Source organism: Pseudophryne corroboree, chromosome 5, assembly GCF_028390025.1.
Source record: "Pseudophryne corroboree isolate aPseCor3 chromosome 5, aPseCor3.hap2, whole genome shotgun sequence".
In the NCBI taxonomy this organism is placed as follows: domain Eukaryota; kingdom Metazoa; phylum Chordata; class Amphibia; order Anura; family Myobatrachidae; genus Pseudophryne; species Pseudophryne corroboree.
This window is the reverse complement of record NC_086448.1, coordinates 406,582,723-406,603,331: the sequence shown is the minus strand read 5'-3', so window position 1 is coordinate 406,603,331 and position 20,609 is coordinate 406,582,723. Positions and strand designations below refer to the sequence as shown.

Sequence of the window (20,609 nt, the reverse complement as noted above, 5' to 3'; positions counted from 1 at the left end):
GGAGGGGCATAGAGGGAGGAGCCAGCCCACACTAATAAACTCTTAAAGTGCCCATGGCTCCTAGTGGACCCATCTATACCCCACGGTACTAAATGGAACCCCAGCATCCTCTAAGACCTAAGATAAAAGACATGTTTTGGTTCAAAGGTGCTTTGTATAGCATAATAAAGAAATGTATGGAACCAACATATAAAAATGACAACATGATAAAAAGTAGAACTCATGTAAACTAGAAAGTTATTTCCTCTATGTCATTTACTAATAAATTGTCAGATTGAATTATTTGCTGACACCTTCAATTTATTTAAACAAAGTAAACAGTACATTTATTGACTGCTAACAACTCTGTTTTTCCTTAATTTGTTATTCATTAATTTAAGATTTTTACAAGCTAGAGTTGATGTTATAGTGCAAATAGAATATGTTAAAAAATATATATATTTTTTTTATTTTTTTCAAATTCCATTAGGCAAGGTTGTTTTTAGACTTATCTCCTGTTGTTGGGCTATATACTTTGAAGTACGTCTTTTGAATGAACATTTTAAATGCCTTCTGAATTTTGTTCCCAAAAATGCGTACAAAAAAGGATTCAAGCAACAATGAACATAGACAGTTGTTTGACTGATATGAAATATATACTGCAGAACATTATTGCACTCAGCATATAATTCAATATGCTTTTTAAACATTAGAAACATAAGAATGTTGTATGGAGTCCAACAAAGAAAAAAAAGTGAAGCAATGAGAAATATTACTTTTAGGGCTCTAGATTTTTTTCTTAAATTAGATTTAGCCAGTTTTACCACAATTCGACTATAGCAGAAAATTATAATGGAGAGAGGTCCAAGATAAAACACAATAAAATGTTTATAATGGCCTATAGAAAGCCACAAATGTGTTTGGTCTCCAAAAAATGATGAAAATTCACAAACTGCAACTCCAAAGTCAGTAATGATTACTGTATAACTTATGACATCTGGAATACTCAAAATAATGCTTATTACCCAGGCCATGCAACTTATACAAACAGCATATCTTACTCGTAATCTTGAAGAAGTGGACCAAGAATGAACTATTGTAAAGTACTGATCAATGGTTGTCAACGTGATAAATATAACAAAACTTTGGAAACCAATATAAAAAGCAGCTATATTCAACTTGCACAAAGATCTTCCAAAAATCCAGGTGTATGAATGGTCGGCTGCTGTAAATGGCAATGTAATTGAAAATAATGAATCTGAGACTACTAGATTAAGAATGTAGATATTAGTTACTGACTGTAGCTTCTCTTTCCTAAAAAGAATAACTAAAATGACACTGTTCCCAAGTACACTGATGCAGAAGAGTATATAAAAAATTGTGGACATGTAAGAAGTCACAAAGGTTTTAATGTCCTCTTTTTCACATATACCCACTGGTGACATAGTCCAAGGAGGAATATCACTGTAGTCATTGTAATCTGTTACAGCAGATAAGCGTCCAATGTCTTCCTCCATTTTCACTAAAAGAAAATATAAGGACAGGTTGAAATGTATTTAAGTACAAAAAATAGTATGACAGGTTAAAAATAAATAGGCAAAATATATGTTGTTGTGTATGAGAACATGACTTCATCTGAGCTTCAAAAGTCATAATTAATTATATACAGTACATAAAAAAACAAAGATTAAAATGACAAAATACTGAAAATCGCTATAGAGAGAAGGGGAATGGCTGCCTCAGTATTCATGGATATTGGTAGGTATACAGAGGCAGGGCCAGATCTAGGGGGCGAAGGGGGCGACCGCCCCCCCCGAACACAGTCATAGCCACGCCCACTTTTGAGCAGAAGAGAGCTCTCCGGGGAGAGCCTGAGGCAGAACGATGTGCTGCAGCTTATACCACAGCAGCACAGAGGAGCCAGGAGAGCAAGGGTAACAGATCATTTGCCCCTCACTTGCTGGTGTGTGGGTACTAGGGCTAATCAACACAATTACCCCATAGCACAGTCACATGTACATAGAACAATCACAAAGCACTATCTCAGTCTCACTCAAAAAGTTCAGTCAGAATTGAGAGAGGAGAAGTTAGGATTGCAGATGGTAGAAGTTGGGATTGTAGAGGGAGGAGTCAAGATTAAACAGTAAACCGCCCCCCCCTAAAGAAAAGTCTAGAACCGTCCCTGTACAGAGGTGTCCTCATACATCTAGCCTGAATACACCATATGGTGCAAGATGACCGAGAAGCACTGAAAGGTGTAGTATAGTGGCTTTTTTTTCCTTTCATTTTTGCACCTTATTCACCTCACACAAGCATCAAAACAGGTGTACTAGAGACATTGGGCTTTGACTTTTACCACACAAGAATTAGTTTTACACTTCTACAAAGTTCCAGATGAAGCACAATGGTAATTGGCATGAGAAAAAGCTGTGGTCGCTGCACTTCGTATTAGGGATGTGCGCCAACACCGTATTTTGATAAATTTTCTGTTTTGGTTTTGATTTTGCAAACCACCCTCACATGTTTTGGTTTTGGGATTGGTTTTAGATGTGTATTTTTTTTCAAAATAAAAAAAAACAGCTAAAATCATGTAATTTGGGCCTGTATTTGTTCCTACAGTATTATTAACCTCAATAACATTAATTTCCAGCTATTTCCAGTCAATTTTGTCCACCTCACAGCGTGTTTCTCGCTGATACTCAGCCCTTATCCACAGAGCTCACAATCTAATACATGTATCATACAGATACAAAGCTTTTATCCCTACATTTTACAAACAGAAAAAAACATTACATAGATACTGAGCCCTCACCATCTACAGAGCATAATCCAGGTTCTCACTGATACATGTCCCCAAGTATCCCTCGAGCTAGTAATCATATGTTGCTCTTTCCCCACCCAGCGCTTGCTATTTTATTATACAGTACACTTTAGAGGGACCTCACCCTACAACTTGACATCTACTATTTATCGCACATCCCAAAATGTAAGATACATCAGAGCAGATTTGAAAGTGTACAGGATGCTTGTCCACAGAGTTTGTAATCTCAGAGAATGTCATCTCACCTGGGAAGGGCAGAGTTTGAAGCAGGGCGCCCCAAAGCATCTCTTGTCAGGAAGTTAGCAGAAACAGATTTAATAATAATAATTTTATTTATATATATACTATAGCGCTCTTTCTCCAGTAAGACTCAAGGTGCTTAACAGATAGAACATATTATGGGACAGAAAAGCTTTTCATAAAATACAGAGAGCATGCAGATACTAAAGGGACATTATGGAAATGCTTGAGATAGCAATAAAGTCTGTCTGTTTTTGAAGGATTCTAAAGTGGAGGCCTCTCGAATTGTGCGTGGAAGTGAGTTCCGTAGAGTTGGAGTCTCATGGTTAAAGGCTCAACCCACAGATGAATTACCTGAGATTCTAGGTACTGCTAAAAGTCCTTCATCTACCGATCGCAGTAATAGAGTGGGAAAGTATGGATTTAGAAGCTGCTTCAGGTACCTTTGGCCCTGGTCATGTAGGGCTTTGAAACTCTGTAAGCCAATCTTGGAGATGATTTAGCATCTTACAGGCAAACAGTGGAGGGAGTAGTGAATGGGTGTTATGTGGATAGAATGGGGCTGGTTGGTTAACATCCTGGCAGCTTTGCGTTCTTCCAGCTGTAAGTGGTGCAATTCTTTTGTGGGAGACCAAGGTAATGGGCATTGCAGTAGTCTAATTGAGATGATACAAATGCACGGATGACTTATGGCAGATCTTCAGAGGGAATTAAGTTTTTGATTCTGACTGTGTTCCTCAGATGAAAGAATGAGCACTTGATTGTGGCTTATATATGATATTTAAGTGTCAAGAAACCATCCAAGACAATGCTTAGATTCCGCACATGATCAGTGTTTTGTAATTCTGTATCCCCAAGTGTAAGCCCAGTTGGTTGGCTGTGCTGCAGTCTTGTCCTTTGATGTTGAGGTCCTATTATAAGGATGTCTGTTTTATCAGGATTCAGTCTCAGCCAACTGGCACTCATCCACTCCTGGAACTCAGATAGACAGCGATTTAGGGTTGTTATTGGGTTCTCAGTGCCGGAGCAAAGGACATGTCCAGTTGAGTATCATCTGCATAACAGTGATATGGTAGCATGTATACTGCAAAAAGCATGATGTATAGAACCTTGTTGGACACCACATGGCAATGGTACTAATGGTGATGAGCATACTTCAGATGAAACTCTCTGTGACTTGCTAGCGAGAAATTATTTGAACCAGCTTTAACCAGTCCACAGAAACTTTTCAGTTGCTCAATCAGAAGCCCATGGTCCATGGTATCAAATGCTGCAGAGAGATCCAGAAGGATCAAGATTGAACATTCAACTCTGTGTCTTGTCATCAGAAGATCATTTAACACACACCAGGGCTATTTCGGTGCTATGTCTTCTCCTGAATCCAGATTGGAATTAGTTGTCAGGCAGGTTTTTAGTTGATTTGCAACCATTTTCTCAAGAACCTTTCCCAGCAAATTAAGGTTTGATACTGACCTGTAGTTGGTCATGCAGTCTGGGTCTAAATTAGTTTTTTTACGAAGAGGTCTAACAATTGCTTCCTTTAGGGTTTCAGGAAAAATGCCTTTCTGCAAAGAGCATTGGACATTTTTTTCAAAGGCAGTGCCAATTTTATCCATACATCCTATTAGGAGTTTGGTTGAGGCAGGGTCCAGAACACAAGAGTGAGGCACAACATTCAGGTGATTTCAATAATGTCCTTTACATCCATTGGGTCAAAGCTGGTCCATAAAGATAGGTGGTTTACATTGGAATTTTGCTAGTTTGGCACTTCTTTCATGACACTGTGGAGAAATCCAGTCCAGATGGTGGATATTTTATCTGCAAAGAAGTTTGCAAACTCATTGCATCTTTCCTGGGAGAGCGTTTCATCAGGCTGCAGGCATGCTGGCTTGCAAAGCATCTCCACTGTGTGGAACAGTTGAGCTGGCCTATTTGCAGTCTTGATCTCATTTGACTGGAACTATGATTTCTTACTGGAGATAGTCTATTGATATTCTTCATTATGCTTTATTAGTTTTATCTTGTTCTCCACCAGGTTAGTCTTCCTCCATCGTCTTTCCAGTCTACGCCTCCTTTTCTTGTTCTCATTAACACTGTTGTCAAACCAGGAAGCTTGACGTTGTGGTGCACAAGATTGTATATTCAAAGGGGTGATAATATCAATTGCAGCCATCACATCCCTATTATAATAATGAACTAGGGAACAGGGGTCTTCACAGGCACCCAGTACTGCATAGAGATCCAAATTTTATGCGAGAGCCTGCGGAGTCATACCCCTCATTGGACGATTCCTGGTCAACCTCATGGGAAAAGATCTAAGTGGAAGGGTTGCAACTAAGAACTGAGGAAGATATATGTATTTCGCTTAAGCAGTGTCAGCCATTTTGTTAAGTAGCAGCCATGATGCAGTGAAGTAGAAGTATGCTTTGCTGGTTAAATCATAATAATGCTGACATTTCACAGTTAGTACATTCTGTGCGAAGCAAGGTCGTAGCTATAAGTCTTGAAAACATGTTATTAGACAGTCTCTGTGTGTTTAGACTTCCTGTGAAGGACACATAGGAGGGTGTCAGTCTGATAGTAGTTATGAGAAGAGATGCATTATTGTTTTGAAAATGTGTTGTGTATCAAGTGTTCATGCAAGTACCTTTTGTTGGAATGGCAGTTGTTACAGGATACACAGATGCTGCTACTGGCACAGGGGTTGTGCACCTTCTTGCGTTGTCATCTTGTGTGTGCTGGTTTACATAGGGCTGGTCTTAAGCCTGTTGCTGTGCCAGGATGTGCTTAAGGTACTTCCTGCAATCCTTTTTCTGATGACCTGGAAGTCTACACCAAAAACATCTGCCAGTCATGTCATTACCTTGTGAATCAAGTTGATTCCGTGCCTGGAATGGTTTTCTGTGCTGTTTTCCCTAGCGGTGGGATTCTACGTTTTCTGGGGACCCTGCACCAAATTGACAGTCACTGCTGGGACTTTGGACATGCGATTTTCCTTCTTTTCTCATTCCATATCTTCGATGCCTTCAAGAACCTGTAGTATGGCTGCTATATCCATTGTCATGGCTTTAGGTCTGATCTGGAAAAACTCAAGTCATTTCTTAGTCCATTTAGAAATTTTGTTTTTAACAATCTTGCTCCTGCAGCGCCATCTACTGGGTAACCTTCATCCTCTTGTCTAACCACTAGCTTATAATACTGACATACACTGTCCAACTTTTGCACAATATCAGGTGCTGCCAAAGCAGTCTCTTGTATTTCAAAACATCTCCATTGCACTCTTGCTAAAAGATCTATACCACTTGCTCTGGAATATCAACCTTCCTCATCTGGCTTGTCTGTAAGTTTCTTCCTACTGCCTTCTGCATCTCGATTAGTCATATGCTCCATAAGAGTATTCTCCTGAGCCCACTGTGGCTCTGAGAATCTGCTCCAAGTCTATCCAACAAGGTATGTATATACTACACACTTGTGACAGATGCTTGTAAAATACAGTAGGATGTTTTCTCACATCTGGTAAACCATTCACAATTCTCATCATATCAGATTGGAACCATGGTGTGTATTGCTCTTGCAGAATAAACTCTGGGTTATCTTCCCCCACATCTTCTCGTGGATTAAATTTAGGGGATAATAGTAGTCTGCAATCTCACAGGCATAACGTAATTTTGCAAAGCTGCAGCACAATAAGGATCTGTATAGTGTATTTCAGCTAGTGGTCTGTGGAGGCGCTTTCTAACCGTTAGCTCTGTCGGCTCCCTCTCGGGACTAATATTGTGGCTTTTTAAACAACTCAGCATTCTTTTCTGTCTGGGGTGGTTACTAGGCAACTCACAAATAGGGTTACTGTCCGGTCCACATGTGGGTTATCAGGACTGACCCAGTTTCCAAAGAAGGGACATTTTACATAGCCTTCTGGGACACATTGTTTACAAGCCTCACAGACTCTCTCTGGAAAGTACTATATTTTTATATTTTTCATTCCCTGCACAACCTCATTTATATCAGAGTACACCTTGGGCGACTGTTTCATGTGTGCAGGGACAGGTGGTGGTGGAGGTATCACAGCCTGCAGCGGTGGTATGACCTATGGTGGTATTACAGGTGCAGTGGCATATGGTGGGGGTGTATACATTACATCTACATCTGTTCCAAACATATCTTCCTTTCTCTGTTTTAACTCATCATCTATTTCCTGTGATATGGTCTGCCAAATATTTACAGTGTCAGAATTACCTTTTCTATTAATCCAGTGTTTATTAGTTGCTTCAAACCTCATCCATTGGCTAGGATCCAATGTCCCATCCTCTGGAAAGTTAGCCCTCTTTAAAATTGTATGAATTCTATGGAATGCCCGCTTTCTTTCCCTAGAACTGACAACCTCCAGGGAACTCATCTCACTGACTTTACTATTGTGCGATCCCATCATTAGGGGAATGATCAGATCACATTACGATATGCTTGTTATACCTGTTATATACCCATTACTTGTACTGCGCAGTATCAAAAACAACAAGTCAGTATATACCTCAGCTTAAAAGTTTTACTCCTTCAAGCATCACACTTACAGTAATAAGTGTCTTCTAGGGAACTCTCAGTTTAGATTCTAAACATCACACTTGGATTAAGTGTATTCTTAGGAAAATACCTCAGTTTAGAAGACTTGCTTCTCTTAAATGTCACACTTATATTATTCAAGTGTTTTCTGTATTCATCAACAGAAAAAGGGCTAACTGGATCTCAATTCTTTGACACAACAAACTAGAAATCTGTTATTACTGACTTAAAACCATCTAGTTCACAAAGACCTCCCAAATCACTGAGTCATATGTCTTCTCATATGCAAATGAATTACCTTGGTAACAATAGATTTAACATTTTTCTTCTAATAATGTTAAACTTTTTGAACAGACAGGTGATTTATAGACGGATAAGCGTAGACAATATACTGCAATATATCAGATAGTGCACATTTCTATGAAGAACTGATACCACTATTACCAAATCTTGTATGTCAAACTGACTGCAGTTTTCTTATATTAACAGAGACATACACCCCTTACCACACACACACACACACACACACACACACACACACACACACACACACACACACACACACACACACACACACACACACACACACACACTGGCTGTAATGGATTGCAAAGACTGAGTATGTTTTTAATGCCTTAACCTAAGTCTATGCCATCTGGTTAAACATTGTCTATAGTTAGAAGGATTTCCTTCACCAACTATATGTTAGGCGCCGCGGTCCGTGGCGTCGCTCGGACCGACTCCGAGCGACGACCGCGGCCGCTGCACCCTCCTCCTTGCCCGCCCGGCGCCTAGCAACTAGGGACGCCGTGCGCGCTTAGCTGCCGGGTCCCTAGCAACGCTAGGACGCTGGGCGCGCCGAGCCGCTGGGACCTTAGCAACGGGGACGCCACAGGCGGACCGCGTTCCCTGTTGCAGGGATTGATTAATTAAAGTGTTCACACATGTTTCTCTGGTCGTGCAGCAAGGCAGCTGCACGACATTTATTGTAATTAGGCTCTGTGCTCTTATTGGAGGGTTCCCTGTTTAATGCCTCCTCAGTGCCTCACACAGACGCCGGTGATAGCTTCCTGCATGCTGCTCATGTTTGGTGAACGTCTGTTCCTGGTCTGCTGTGTCCGGTCCCTCCAGTTCTCTGAGTTCCTGAATCTTGGAGTTTGTCACCTGGTCCCAAGGAGTTCTCTTGGTCCTCATTTACCTGTGGCAGTCGATTGAGGTTCTCACTTGGTTTCGTGAGTGGCTGCCCTGCCGCGTGTTGCGGCCTAGGCCGCTTTAGTATTGTTTTCTTGCATTGGAGCATTTGCAGAGGTTTCCGCTTCCATAGTCCTCTCCGGTACTCGGCAGTGCCGTGTAGGAGAGTGGACAAGTGGATTATTTTGGTTGTTCTTTTCCCTGGCGGTAAGCCGCGCATACTTTTAGTTTCAGGTTAGCCAGTAGCCCCTGGCCTTGTTGTTTAGTTAGAGGGCCCCTTGTTATTACCCTGCCTCGGTTCACTCTTTGTCTCTCATTAAGACCTGAGGGGGCATCGGAGTTGGGCAGACGTAATCCGCCCTTCAAACGCGGCTGCCATGGGCCCAAGAAACCATAGTCTCGCAAGAGTGAACTGACAGCACGGGTAAGACAACGGAGGTAGGGCGCAAGGGGCTATTCCCATTCCGTTTCCCCTTTCCAGCATTACGTCCTGGCACTCAAGACTCACAGTATAAGATCTCCCCTGACCTGAGTGTCTGGATCATAACATTATCACCGGCCCAAAACATAAAAAAAAAAAAAAAAGGGGGTTTAATTTTTTCAATTTTTTTTGTTTTGGTGAGAGTAAAATTCGGCTTCATGAATCCGGCAGGGTTAGGGCCAAATCACGGTCAGCTTTTGGTTAACCAAATTCAAGAACTAACTCAGATGGTTCAGGACCTTTCTCTTCGGGAGAAATCGCAGGAAGATCTTTTGCGAGCCTCCCCGAGGGTGGTCCCAGAACCAAAGATGCATTTACCCGACCGTTTTTTGGGTAACCGAAAAGATTTTTTTAATTTTAAGGAAGCTTGTAAGCTTTATTTTCGTTTAAGGCCTCATTCCTCCGGTACTGAGTCTCAGCGGGTTGGGATTGTTATGTTGTTGCTCCAGGGTGATCCACAGACCTGGGCGTTTGGGTTAAGAACAGATGATCCTGCTTTGTTATCTGTAGACGCCTTTTTTAAATCGTTAGGCCTGTTATATGATGACCCAGATAGAGAGGCGTCAGCTGAGAGTCACCTGCGTGCCCTTAAACAAGGTAATAATCCAGCAGAGGTGTATTGTACCGAATTTCGCCGTTGGTCGAACGACTGTGGCTGGAATGACCCGGCCCTGCGCAGTCAGTTTCGCCTCGGTTTGTCTGAACTTATTAAAGACAGTCTCCTTCAGTACCCCGCTCCTGAGACTCTCGACAAACTCATGGAGCTTGCTATTAAAATAGATTGTCGTCTCCGAGAGCGGAGGGCTGAAAGAGGAACAACTTTTAGGCCTAATCCTTGTGTTTATACCTTTCCTGAGGACGTTGAGGAGCCCATGCAGATGGGTCTCTCCCGGCTGTCCCCAGAGGAAAGAACCAGAAGATTAAGTTCTGGTCTTTGTTTGTATTGTGGTGGTAAGGGACATATTGCTCGCAACTGCCCGAACAAGTCGGGAAAACGCTCTGACCAAGTGAATTGTGAGGGGGTTCACTTGGGTCTGCAGCTAATCTCCTCAAATGATTCTCTGTTAGTTCCTGTTAAGATTTCCTTTGGCAGCCTCAGTTCATTGGTGTCGGCCTTCGTCGACAGTGGAGCTGCAGGAAATTTTATGGACTTAGCTTGGGCTAAGGCTTTAGGTATTCCACAGATACCATTGGATAAACGTATCACCATGCACGGCTTGGATGGGGGTCCGCTTTCCAATGGGATAATTACTCACCGCACACCTCCAGTGTTACTGACAGTGGGGGCCTTACATTCTGAAGATATAGAATTTTACCTTACACATTGTCCGGCAGTTCCTGTAGTTTTGGGTCACCCCTGGCTTGCCTTTCATAATCCCACCATAGATTGGCGGTCTGGGGAGATTTCCCAATGGGGTCCTTTTTGTGTTAAGGAGTGTATTTCCCATCCAGTCCGGGTTGCGGCAGTCATCCCAGAACTTATTCCTGTGGAATATCAAGATTTTGCCGATGTGTTCTCCAAAGGCAATGCAGACATTCTGCCTCCCCATCGGTCCTATGACTGTGCGATAGAGTTAGTACCAGGTGCCACTTTGCCTAAGGGGAGATTATATGCCCTGTCCGGGCCAGAAACCACGGCCATGAATAATTACATTCAGGAAAGCCTGAAAAAAGGCTTTATTAGGCCTTCGAAATCTCCGTTGAGTGCAGGTTTTTTCTTTGTTGAGAAAAAAAATGGGTCACTCAGACCATGTATTGATTTTCGGGCTCTGAATAAGATTTCTGTTAAAAACACCTATCCTTTGCCATTGATTTCAGTGCTTTTTGATCAGTTACGCTCCGCCGTGATCTTTTCAAAAATCGATCTTAGGGGAGCTTACAACCTCATCCGAATAAGATCTGGGGATGAGTGGAAGACGGCTTTCAGCACTCAGTCGGGTCACTATGAATACCTGGTGATGCCGTTTGGCCTGTCAAATGCTCCTGCGGTGTTTCAGGACCTCATCAACGATGTTCTCCGTGACTTCCTTGGGAAGTTCGTGGTCGTTTATTTAGACGGCATTTTTATATACTCTGAGTCTATGGAACAACATGTTACCCAGGTGCGTCTGGTTCTTCAAAAACTACGAGAGAATCATTTATACACTAAGCTTGAGAAGTGTGATTTTCACATCACAGTAGTGTCCTTCTTGGGGTACATTATTTCTCCCCAGGGATTTTTTATGGAACCGAAAAAACTTCAGGCCATCCTTAATTGGGCGCAACCCACTAATTTAAAAGCAATTCAGCGCTTTTTAGGGTTTGCAAATTATTACAGGCGGTTCATTCATACCTTTTCTGACCTGGTCGCTCCTATAGTAGCTTTGACTAAAAAAGGAGCGGATCCTTCCAATTGGTCGCCTGAAGCTGAGTCTGCCTTTCGGGCCTTGAAGCAGGCCCTTGTCTCGGCTCCTGTCCTCAGACACCCTAATCCGGAGCTCCCCTTTATTGTTGAGGTTGATGCCTCAGAGGTTGGAGTGGGGGCTATCCTTTTTCAGGAAGATCCGGAGTCTCAGGAATTACTTCCTTGTGCCTTCATGTCCAGGAAATTCTCCTCCGCAGAATCCAACTATGACGTTGGTAATCGGGAATTACTGGCAGTAAAATGGGCTTTCGAGGAGCGGAGGCATTGGCTGGAGGGAGCTAGGCATACTATTACAGTATTTACTGACCATAAGAATCTGCAATATATTGAGTCAGCTAAACAGCTTAATGCTCGGCAGGCACGTTGGGCATTGTTTTTTACTCGTTTCAGGTTTATTATCACCTTCAGGCCTGGTTCCAAGAATACGAAAGCTGATGTCCTGTCACGTTGCTTTCTTCCGGTTCACAATAGCAATCCTGTTACTACCCCCATAGTTCCATCTTCAGTCATCCGGGCAGGTCTCACACAGGATTTATTTACTCAGTTAAACCAGCTTCAACACCAGGCTCCTAGACTTACTCCTCCTGATCGTCTTTTTGTCCCTGAATTTTTGAGAGGCACTGTTTTAGCTGAATTTCATGACAACAAAGTCTCGGGTCATCCAGGTATCACTAAGACCTTGGAGTTAGTCTCTCGCTCGGTGTGGTGGCCTAGTCTTTCTAAAGACATAAAGGAATTGGTCCGTTCCTGTCAGGTTTGTGCACAGCATAAGGTCCCTCGTTCGTTGCCGATCGGGCAACTCATACCTTTAGCCGTTCCTCTCAGGCCATGGTCTCATATATCCATGGATTTCGTGGTGGACCTTCCCCTTTCAGCCGGATTTCGAGTCATTTGGGTGGTAGTGGACCGTTTTAGTAAAATGGCTCATTTCATTGCTCTTCCCCGATTACCCTCTGCTCAAGGGTTGGCAGTTTTGTTCCTCCGCCATGTGTTTAGGCTCCATGGTTTGCCCCCTGATATGGTCTCTGATCGGGGTCCGCAATTCATCGCACGATTCTGGAAATGTTTTTGTGCCTCATTGAATATGAAGCTGCCTTTAACATCTGGTTACCATCCACAGTCCAACGGGCAAACCGAACGAGTCAACCAGTCATTAAAACAATATTTACGCTTATTTTCGGCCAAACTCCAGAATGATTGGTCTGAATTTCTTCCTTTGGCCGAATTTGCTTATAGTAACTCGTGTCATTCTTCCACCAAGGAGTCTCCTTTCTTTTCAGTTTTTGGTTTTCATCCTAGAGCCAACTCTTTTTTCCATCATTCTCCAGTCTCCTCGTTGACCTTGACCTCCCATCTCAGAGCAATTTGGAGAAAAGTGCACCTTGCCCTGAGAAAAGCTGCCTTCCGAGAAAATACATTTTCTGATAGGCTCCGACGTCCTTGGACTTTTAAGGTGGGAGATAAGGTGTGGTTGTCAATTTGCAACATCAAGCTCCGACAACCCTCGGCTAGATTGGGACCCAAATTTATTGGACCATTCCTTATCATTAAGAAGGTCAACCCAGTTGCTTTTTGGCTACGCTTGCCAAGATCTCTCAGAATTGGAAATACTTTCCACTGTTCCCTTTTTAAACAGTATTTTTCTTCCAGGAGATTTCCTCGGAGGACTTCCCAGGGTAGATCTCCGGTGGATGTTCAGGGGCAACAGGAGTTCTTGGTAGAGAGGGTTTTAGATTCAAAAATTTCTCGGGGCCGGCTTTATGTTTTGGTTCACTGGAAAGGCTATGGTCCGGAGGAAAGATCTTGGGTCCTGGATAAAGATCTTCATGCCCCTAAACTCAAGAGATTATTTTTTCAGGAGTTTCCTCATAAACCGGGCTTTAGGGGTTCTTTGACCCCTCCTCAAGGGGGGGTACTGTTAGGCGCCGCGGTCCGTGGCGTCGCTCGGTCCGTCTCCGAGCAACGACGGCGGCCGCTGCACCCTCCTCCTTGCCCGCCCGACGCCTAGCAACTAGGGACGCCGTGCACGCTGAGCCGCCGGGTCCCTAGCAACGCTAGGACGCTGGGCGCGCCGAGCCGCTGGGACCTTAGCAACGGGGACGCCACAGGCGGGCCGCGTTCCCCGTTGCAGGGATTGATTAATTAAAGTGTTCACACCCATGTTTCTCTGGTCGTGCAGCAAGGCAGCTGCACGACATTTATTGTAATTAGGCTCTGTGCTCTTATTGGAGGGTTCCCTGTTAAATGCCTCCTCAGTGCCTCACACAGACGCCGGTGATAGCTTCCTGCATGCTGCTCATGTTTGGTGAACGTCTGTTCCTGGTCTGCTGTGTCCGGTCCCTCCAGTTCTCTGAGTTCCTGAATCTTGGAGTTTGTCATCTGGTCCCAAGGAGTTCTCTTGGTCCTCATTTACCTGTGGCAGTCGATTGAGGTTCTCAATTGGTTTCGTGAGTGGCTGCCCTGCCGCGTGTTGCGGCCTAGGCCGCTTTAGTATTGTTTTCTTGCATTGGAGCATTTGCGGAGGTTTCCGCTTCCATAGTCCTCTCCGGTACTCGGCGGTGCCGTGTAGGAGAGTGGACAAGTGGATTATTTTGGTTGTTCTTTTCCCTGGCGGTAAGCCGCGCATACTTTTAGTTTCAGGTTAGCCAGTAGCCCCTGGCCTTGTTGTTTAGTTAGAGGGACCCTTGTTATTACCCTGCCTCGGTTCACTCTTTGTCTCTCATTAAGACCTGAGGGGGCATCGGAGTTGGGCAGACGTAATCCGCCCTTCAAACGCGGCTGCCATGGGCCCAAGAAACCATAGTCTCGCAAGAGTGAACTGACAACACGGGTAAGACAACGGAGGTAGGGCGCCAGGGGCTATTCCCATTCCGTTTCCCCTTTCCAGCATTACGTCCTGGCACTCAGGTCTCACAGTATAAGATCTCCCCTGACCTGAGTGTCTGGATCATAACACTATAGCTCTGGGACCAGGGCATAAGGATGATAGAGACTTAGAACACATCACTTGAGAGGTTCCTGGTATATAATCTACAGATAATCTATCAAGACAATATGGAAATTTATCACCAATACATTTTTCTATCTCCACTTTATCAATGTGACACCCCACAACTGCCACAAAGCCTGTCTTAAGGTTCCCCACAAAACTGAAATGACTACTTTGCAATACACCTTTAAATTCACAATGCTCATCTTCTTAGGACATTATATTTCTCAAGGCACCAGGCACTTAACAGAGGAGAAGAAGAAACTTATACTGCAAGCAAAAATGCCAACCACTCTGAAGCAAGTCAGATCATTACTGGGCCTAGTGGGATACTGCAGGGAATGGATACCTCTAGCATCAGTCTATATGCAAACACTGTATGACAGTAACAAAAAGCAGGGTCCACGCCCCACCCAACTTGAGATGAAAGAAGCATTCAAGCAACTAAAAGCAGCAATTGCCTCATCTCCAGCCCTGGGACTACCTGACTACAGCAAGCCTTTCACCTTGTATTGTCATGAAGAAGGAGGCCATGCACTGAGAGTCCTTACGCAACTTCATGGACTAAAGCAAAGACCAGTGGTCTCCCACTCAAGCAAGCTTGACAACGTTATTCAAGGAGCACCTACGTGCATCAGAGTAGTGGCAGCAGCAGCAGTTTTAAAAGACAAAAGCACAGACATAGTGCTTAATCATGAACTTATCATTCAAGTACCACATGCTGTAACAGAAATTCTGCAGCAAGCAAGAACAAAGCATTTGTCTGCAGCAAGACTTACCAAGTATGAAGTAGCACTGCTCAGTGCAACAAATACCACCATCAGAAGATGTACTACCCTCAACCCAGTAAATCTTTTACCAGCATTCCTACCTTAATGTGTTGAATCTCAAGATTCAAAAGGAGGGAGAAACAGGTTATCATTCCAATTGATGAACCAGCCAGAGGAAGATGATGAGGACCAGGAAGGTGATCCAGAAGAGAGAGGTGGAGACAGAACATCATGGACACAGGACCAGAGGAACAAACATTATAATTCTGCTGACCAGATTTTTTCCCATGATTGTGTGGCATCAATGGAACAAGAAACTCAACCTCTACCACATGCCACAGACACAGCCCTACCCAATGCTCATCATGAGCTATACGTGGATGGATCAAGATACTATGAGAATTGGAATTCCCTATACAGGATATGCAGTGACCTCTGCACATGGAGTTGTGGATTCAGGATCCCTACCATCTCACCTATCAGCACAAGCGGCAGAGCTGGTAGCTCTCACTAAGGCATTGGAGTATGCTGAAAACACCATAGCCAACATATACACTGACTCAAGGTATGCTTGGGGAGTGGCCCAAGATTATGGGCAAATATGGAAAAGTAGAGACTTTAAAACTGTAACAGGAAAACAGATACGACACGCTGATCTAATCAGAGACTTGTTCAAAGCGCTTGACAAACCATTAAAGGTTGCCATTATCAAAGTTCAAGCGCATTCAAAGAATCAATCAAAGAAAACCCGAGGCAACGATTTTGCAGATGAAGAAGCCAAAAGAATGGCCAAGCAGCCAGTGAAGACAACAGTTTACAATGCACAAATAGAAGTAACCAAAGAAGAAGATGAACCTCAAATGCCTGACCTACAGGAATTGAAGAAACTTCAGGAACAAGCTGGACCTGAAGAAAAGGCCTCTTGGGAGAAAAGAGGGGTCAAGCAAGAAGAACCGGCCTATGGAAGGAAGGACACATATTATGTCTACCAAGAAGTTTGTATCCACCCATGTACCAGGTCAGCCATGGACTCACACACTTGGGAAATGACCAGATGGGAAACATAGTCACAGAAAGATGGGTAGCTCCAGGACTCTGCCCAGCTGCAGCCAAATTTGTAAAGGCTTTTTGGATATGTGGAATTTCCAATCCAGGGAAAAAGGTCAGGACAACCCTTGGTGCAATCCCCAAAAGCTACTTCCCATTTAAAAGACTGCAAATTGACTATATCCAGATGCCCAAGGTGGGCACCTATGAGTATGTTCTGGTATATTTGGACACTTTTAGCAAATGGATCGAGGCTTGGCCCGTTGACAAAGCAACAGCCAGAAACACAGCTAAGAAACTCTTGTCTGAAGTTGTCTGCATATATGGAGTACTAGAGACTATTGAATCAGATAGGAGTACCCATTTCACAGGAGAGGTAATGACCCATATCATGCAAGATATGGGGATACAGCAGGCCTTGCATGGGGCCTATAGGCCGGAAGCAAGTGGTCTAGTGGAAAAATATAATGGAACTCTCAAGCTTAAGATACAGAAAGCTATGTAGGACACTGGGAAAAATTGGTTAAAGTGTTTGCCAATAGCCTTGTTCAGTATTAGAACCACACCCAGTAAGACTACAGGTTATTCACCTTATGAAATCTTGTTTGGTGGCATACCTAAGATAGGATGTTATTATCCACAAGAATTACAGCCTAAGCATGGTGATTTGACTGCATATGTAAAAAGTCTTACTGAGAAACTAACATCTTTGCATTCTCTAGCCTTTACCTCTCTCCCAGACTCAGGAGCAGATCTGAATCCCCACAAGCTTCAGCCAGGAGATTGGGTGTACCTCAAAAGACACGTGAAGAAGTCACCTGAGCCCAGATTTGACGGTCCATACCAAGTGCAGTTGACCACACCCACTTCCATGAAGGTCAAGGAGAGAGAGGCTTGGGTACATGAATCCCACTGCAAACAGGCCCAAATTAAGTTTGGATAAGCAAACATACCCACATATAACCATGCAAAGATTACTTGGGCCTAACCAGACAAACCGTTATGGGGAGTCATATTAGGAACCTCAGTCATTGTTGTCCTAATTATATACTCTGTATTTTTCTTTGAAAACAATGAAACAGGTGAAGTAGAGGAAGGTTTCTCTCACCAACCTCCTCTCCATGAAAACTATAGCAATCTTGTGAGAGACAAGAGAAGTGCTACTGTCTGGCCAAACTCATTAGTCCAGTCCCATTTCAAAGTAGCACAGGCCCTTAATTTGTCCGATTGTTGGGTATATACTCACCCACTAGTAAGTGCCCAATCCATGCACTGGTATGGGGTCCCCTTAACATTAACTGAATTCCAGGCTTTGAACTACTCATTAGGAGAGTACCATAACAAATCCATGACTGGGAAATCAGTAAGTTTGGTTATAGCTGGGATGATCAGTCCCCCTAGTTTTTGTATACAGGCACCACCCACTGCTAACGTCTACCCTTAGCTGATGGGACAGTTATAAAACCAGTCACTCGAAAACTGGGTCTTGTAGACTGTTCCCAGACCCTAGTAAATTTCACCACTAACAAGAGGTTGGACATAAGCACATGCAGTAGAGGGGGTTATTTAACTCCATTTCCCCTTAAGGGCATAAAGGTACAGGCAAACACTTCCAACCCCCAAATAATTAAATGGCTTAATGGGTCAGAATGCAGCGCACATGCTCATTCTAAACCTAGCTTCCAAGGGAAAAAACAGGATGGATATTTTCAATCCCAGATACCTGATTGGTTCAACAGTTCCATTGAAAATGTGTTTGTCATAACCCAAGATCTTTCCAATCAAATGTATGATCTACAGATTGCATATGGAGTAGTGGTTAATAGACCTTTCATTCTGCAACTAGATGTGTACTTTCTATGTGGTAAAAAGGCTTACAAGTGGATACCATATGGGGGGACAGGGTACCTGCACCCTAGGGAAAGTAATACCTGCAATTAGTGCAATAGTTAATCCAGAGATAGAGGATACCCCAGCCCATTTCAATGCCTTGGAAAAAAGGGAACTAAAAAAGAGCAAAACTCATGCCCATGATCTCATTTACATTCCATGGTATAAGAAAATGGGACTAGCCCTTGCAGGAGGTACAGTTAAGAATTCCCATAACATAGAAGCATTGGCGGAACTGCTTGACAATATTACTGCCATATACGATGACACATTTAAACTAGTTTTAGAAGACATAAAAATGGTGAAACGAGAGGTGCAGGCTCATAGAATGGTTTTAGATTACTTGACAGCCAAAGAAGGAGGTATGTGTATGGTAATAGAAGGTGCATGCTGTAATTATCTGAACCAGACCACCTCTATAGAGGAGGCCATAGAAGACCACTTAAATAGGTAAAAGAACTTAAGAATGCATTCAGAGAAAAGCATAATGACCCTGAATATGATGTAGATGGAGCAGGATGGTTATCATGGCTGAATCCAGCCAATTGGTTTAGTGGAATCAGAGGATGAATTGTTGGGTGTTTAATGTTTTTATTAAAAATTATTGGCTTAGCAATTTGCATATATCTGTGTCTTAAGATACTATTTTTTTTTTCAGATGGCAAAAAGTCTATAAACTCAAGACTTGAATCCTCCAAGTTTAAGAAACTACAGAAGAGCTTGGCAAGAAGGAGCCGTGAGCAGTCTACCTTAATGGATATGATGTGAAGGGTACCTTCCATAGGATATTGTAACAAGCACTGCCCTATGGGAACATAACCTTTAGCACCATTATAGGTAGACTGCTTAGTCTCTTGTAGGTAGAGTTTGTGTAATGCCTTTTAGCTCAACTGTAATGTCATATTATTGTAGCTCAACTGTAATGTCATATTATCAGCTGTAATGTCATTTTATTATGAAAAGGAGATACTGAGGAAGATAAATGTATTTAGCTTAAGCAGTGTTAGCCATTTTGTTAAGTAGCAGCCATGATGTAGTGAAGTAGAAGTATGCTTTGCTGGTTAAATCATAATAATGCTGACATTTCACAGTTAGTACATTCTGTGCGAAGCAAGGTCGTAGCTATAAGTCTTGAAAACATGTTATTAGACAGTCTCTGTGTGTTTAGACTTTGTGTGAAGGACACGTAGGAGGGTGTCAGCCTGAGAGGAGTTATGAGAAGAGATGCATTATTGTTTTGAAAATGTGACGTGTATCAAGTATTCATGCAAGTACATTTTTCCTCTATATAATGTCATGCTGAATAAAGTGGAGGCAGTCTCATTTGGTGGACTGAGGAAGCTGGGCTGTCAATACCAGCGAAACGCGCTGAGACTGTTGGACACACCATTCAAATTCCCTCAATGTTTCTGGACATTCCATCCAACTCTACCTTACGGCAATAACTGGACTGCTTTTCCCTTGGACATCACCCCCCATGGAGGATTTGGAGTCACCCCTACCTACCTACAAAATGCTTGCACTGTTGTGCTCAAAAAGTGATTTTACTGAACTCCACTGCTTATACAATTTCTCCAACCAGCCAGTGTGGACTTATTTCCGGAGGGAGTCCTAGCCGGGGTATGATACAATTTCTCTATTGAGGGGACATGTAATGTGTCACGACATATGAATGAGCCATGATTTCTATAATTATGTTTTCTCTGACGTCCTAGTGGATGCTGGGGACTACGTAAGGACCATGGGGAATAGACGGGCTCTGCAGGAGACTGGGCACTCTAAAGAAAAGATTAGGTACTATCTGGTGTGCACTGGCTCCTCCCTCTATGCCCCTCCTCCAGACCTCAGTTATAATCTGTGCCCGGCCAGAGCTGGGTGCTCCTAGTGGGCTCTCCTGAGCCTGCTAGTTAAAGAAAGTATTTGTTAGGTTTTTTATTTTCAGTGGGCTTCTGCTGGCAACAGACTCACTGCTACGTGGGACCGAGGGGAGAGAAGCAAACGTACCTGTTCACAGCTAGGTTGCGCTTCTTTAGGCTACTGGACACCATTAGCTCCAGAGGGTTCGAACACAGGCAGCTGTCCTCGATCGTCCGTTCCCGGAGCCGCGCCGCCGTCCCCCTCGCAGAGCCAGAAGAACAGAAGCTGGAAAGACAGTGAAATCGGCGGCTGAAGACTCCTGTCTTCATTTAAGGTAGCGAACAGCACCGCAGCTGTGCGCCATTGTTCCCACAGCACACCAC

The 20,609-nt window shown here is 43.4% G+C and overlaps 1 protein-coding gene across 2 annotated transcripts in view; it reads right to left on the bottom strand.

Moving 5' to 3' along the window:
- Positions 1-293: 293 nt before the first annotated feature.
- Positions 294-20,609, bottom strand: part of LOC134929070 (C-C chemokine receptor type 4-like) — a 111,221-nt gene continuing 90,905 nt past the window's right edge. For both annotated transcript variants that reach the window (XM_063924912.1, XM_063924911.1), the window contains one exon: positions 294-1,501. In XM_063924912.1, the coding sequence (XP_063780982.1) occupies positions 456-1,496 (1,041 nt within the window). In that variant the 5' untranslated portion in view covers positions 1,497-1,501 and the 3' untranslated portion in view covers positions 294-455. The remainder of the gene's footprint in view (positions 1,502-20,609) is intronic.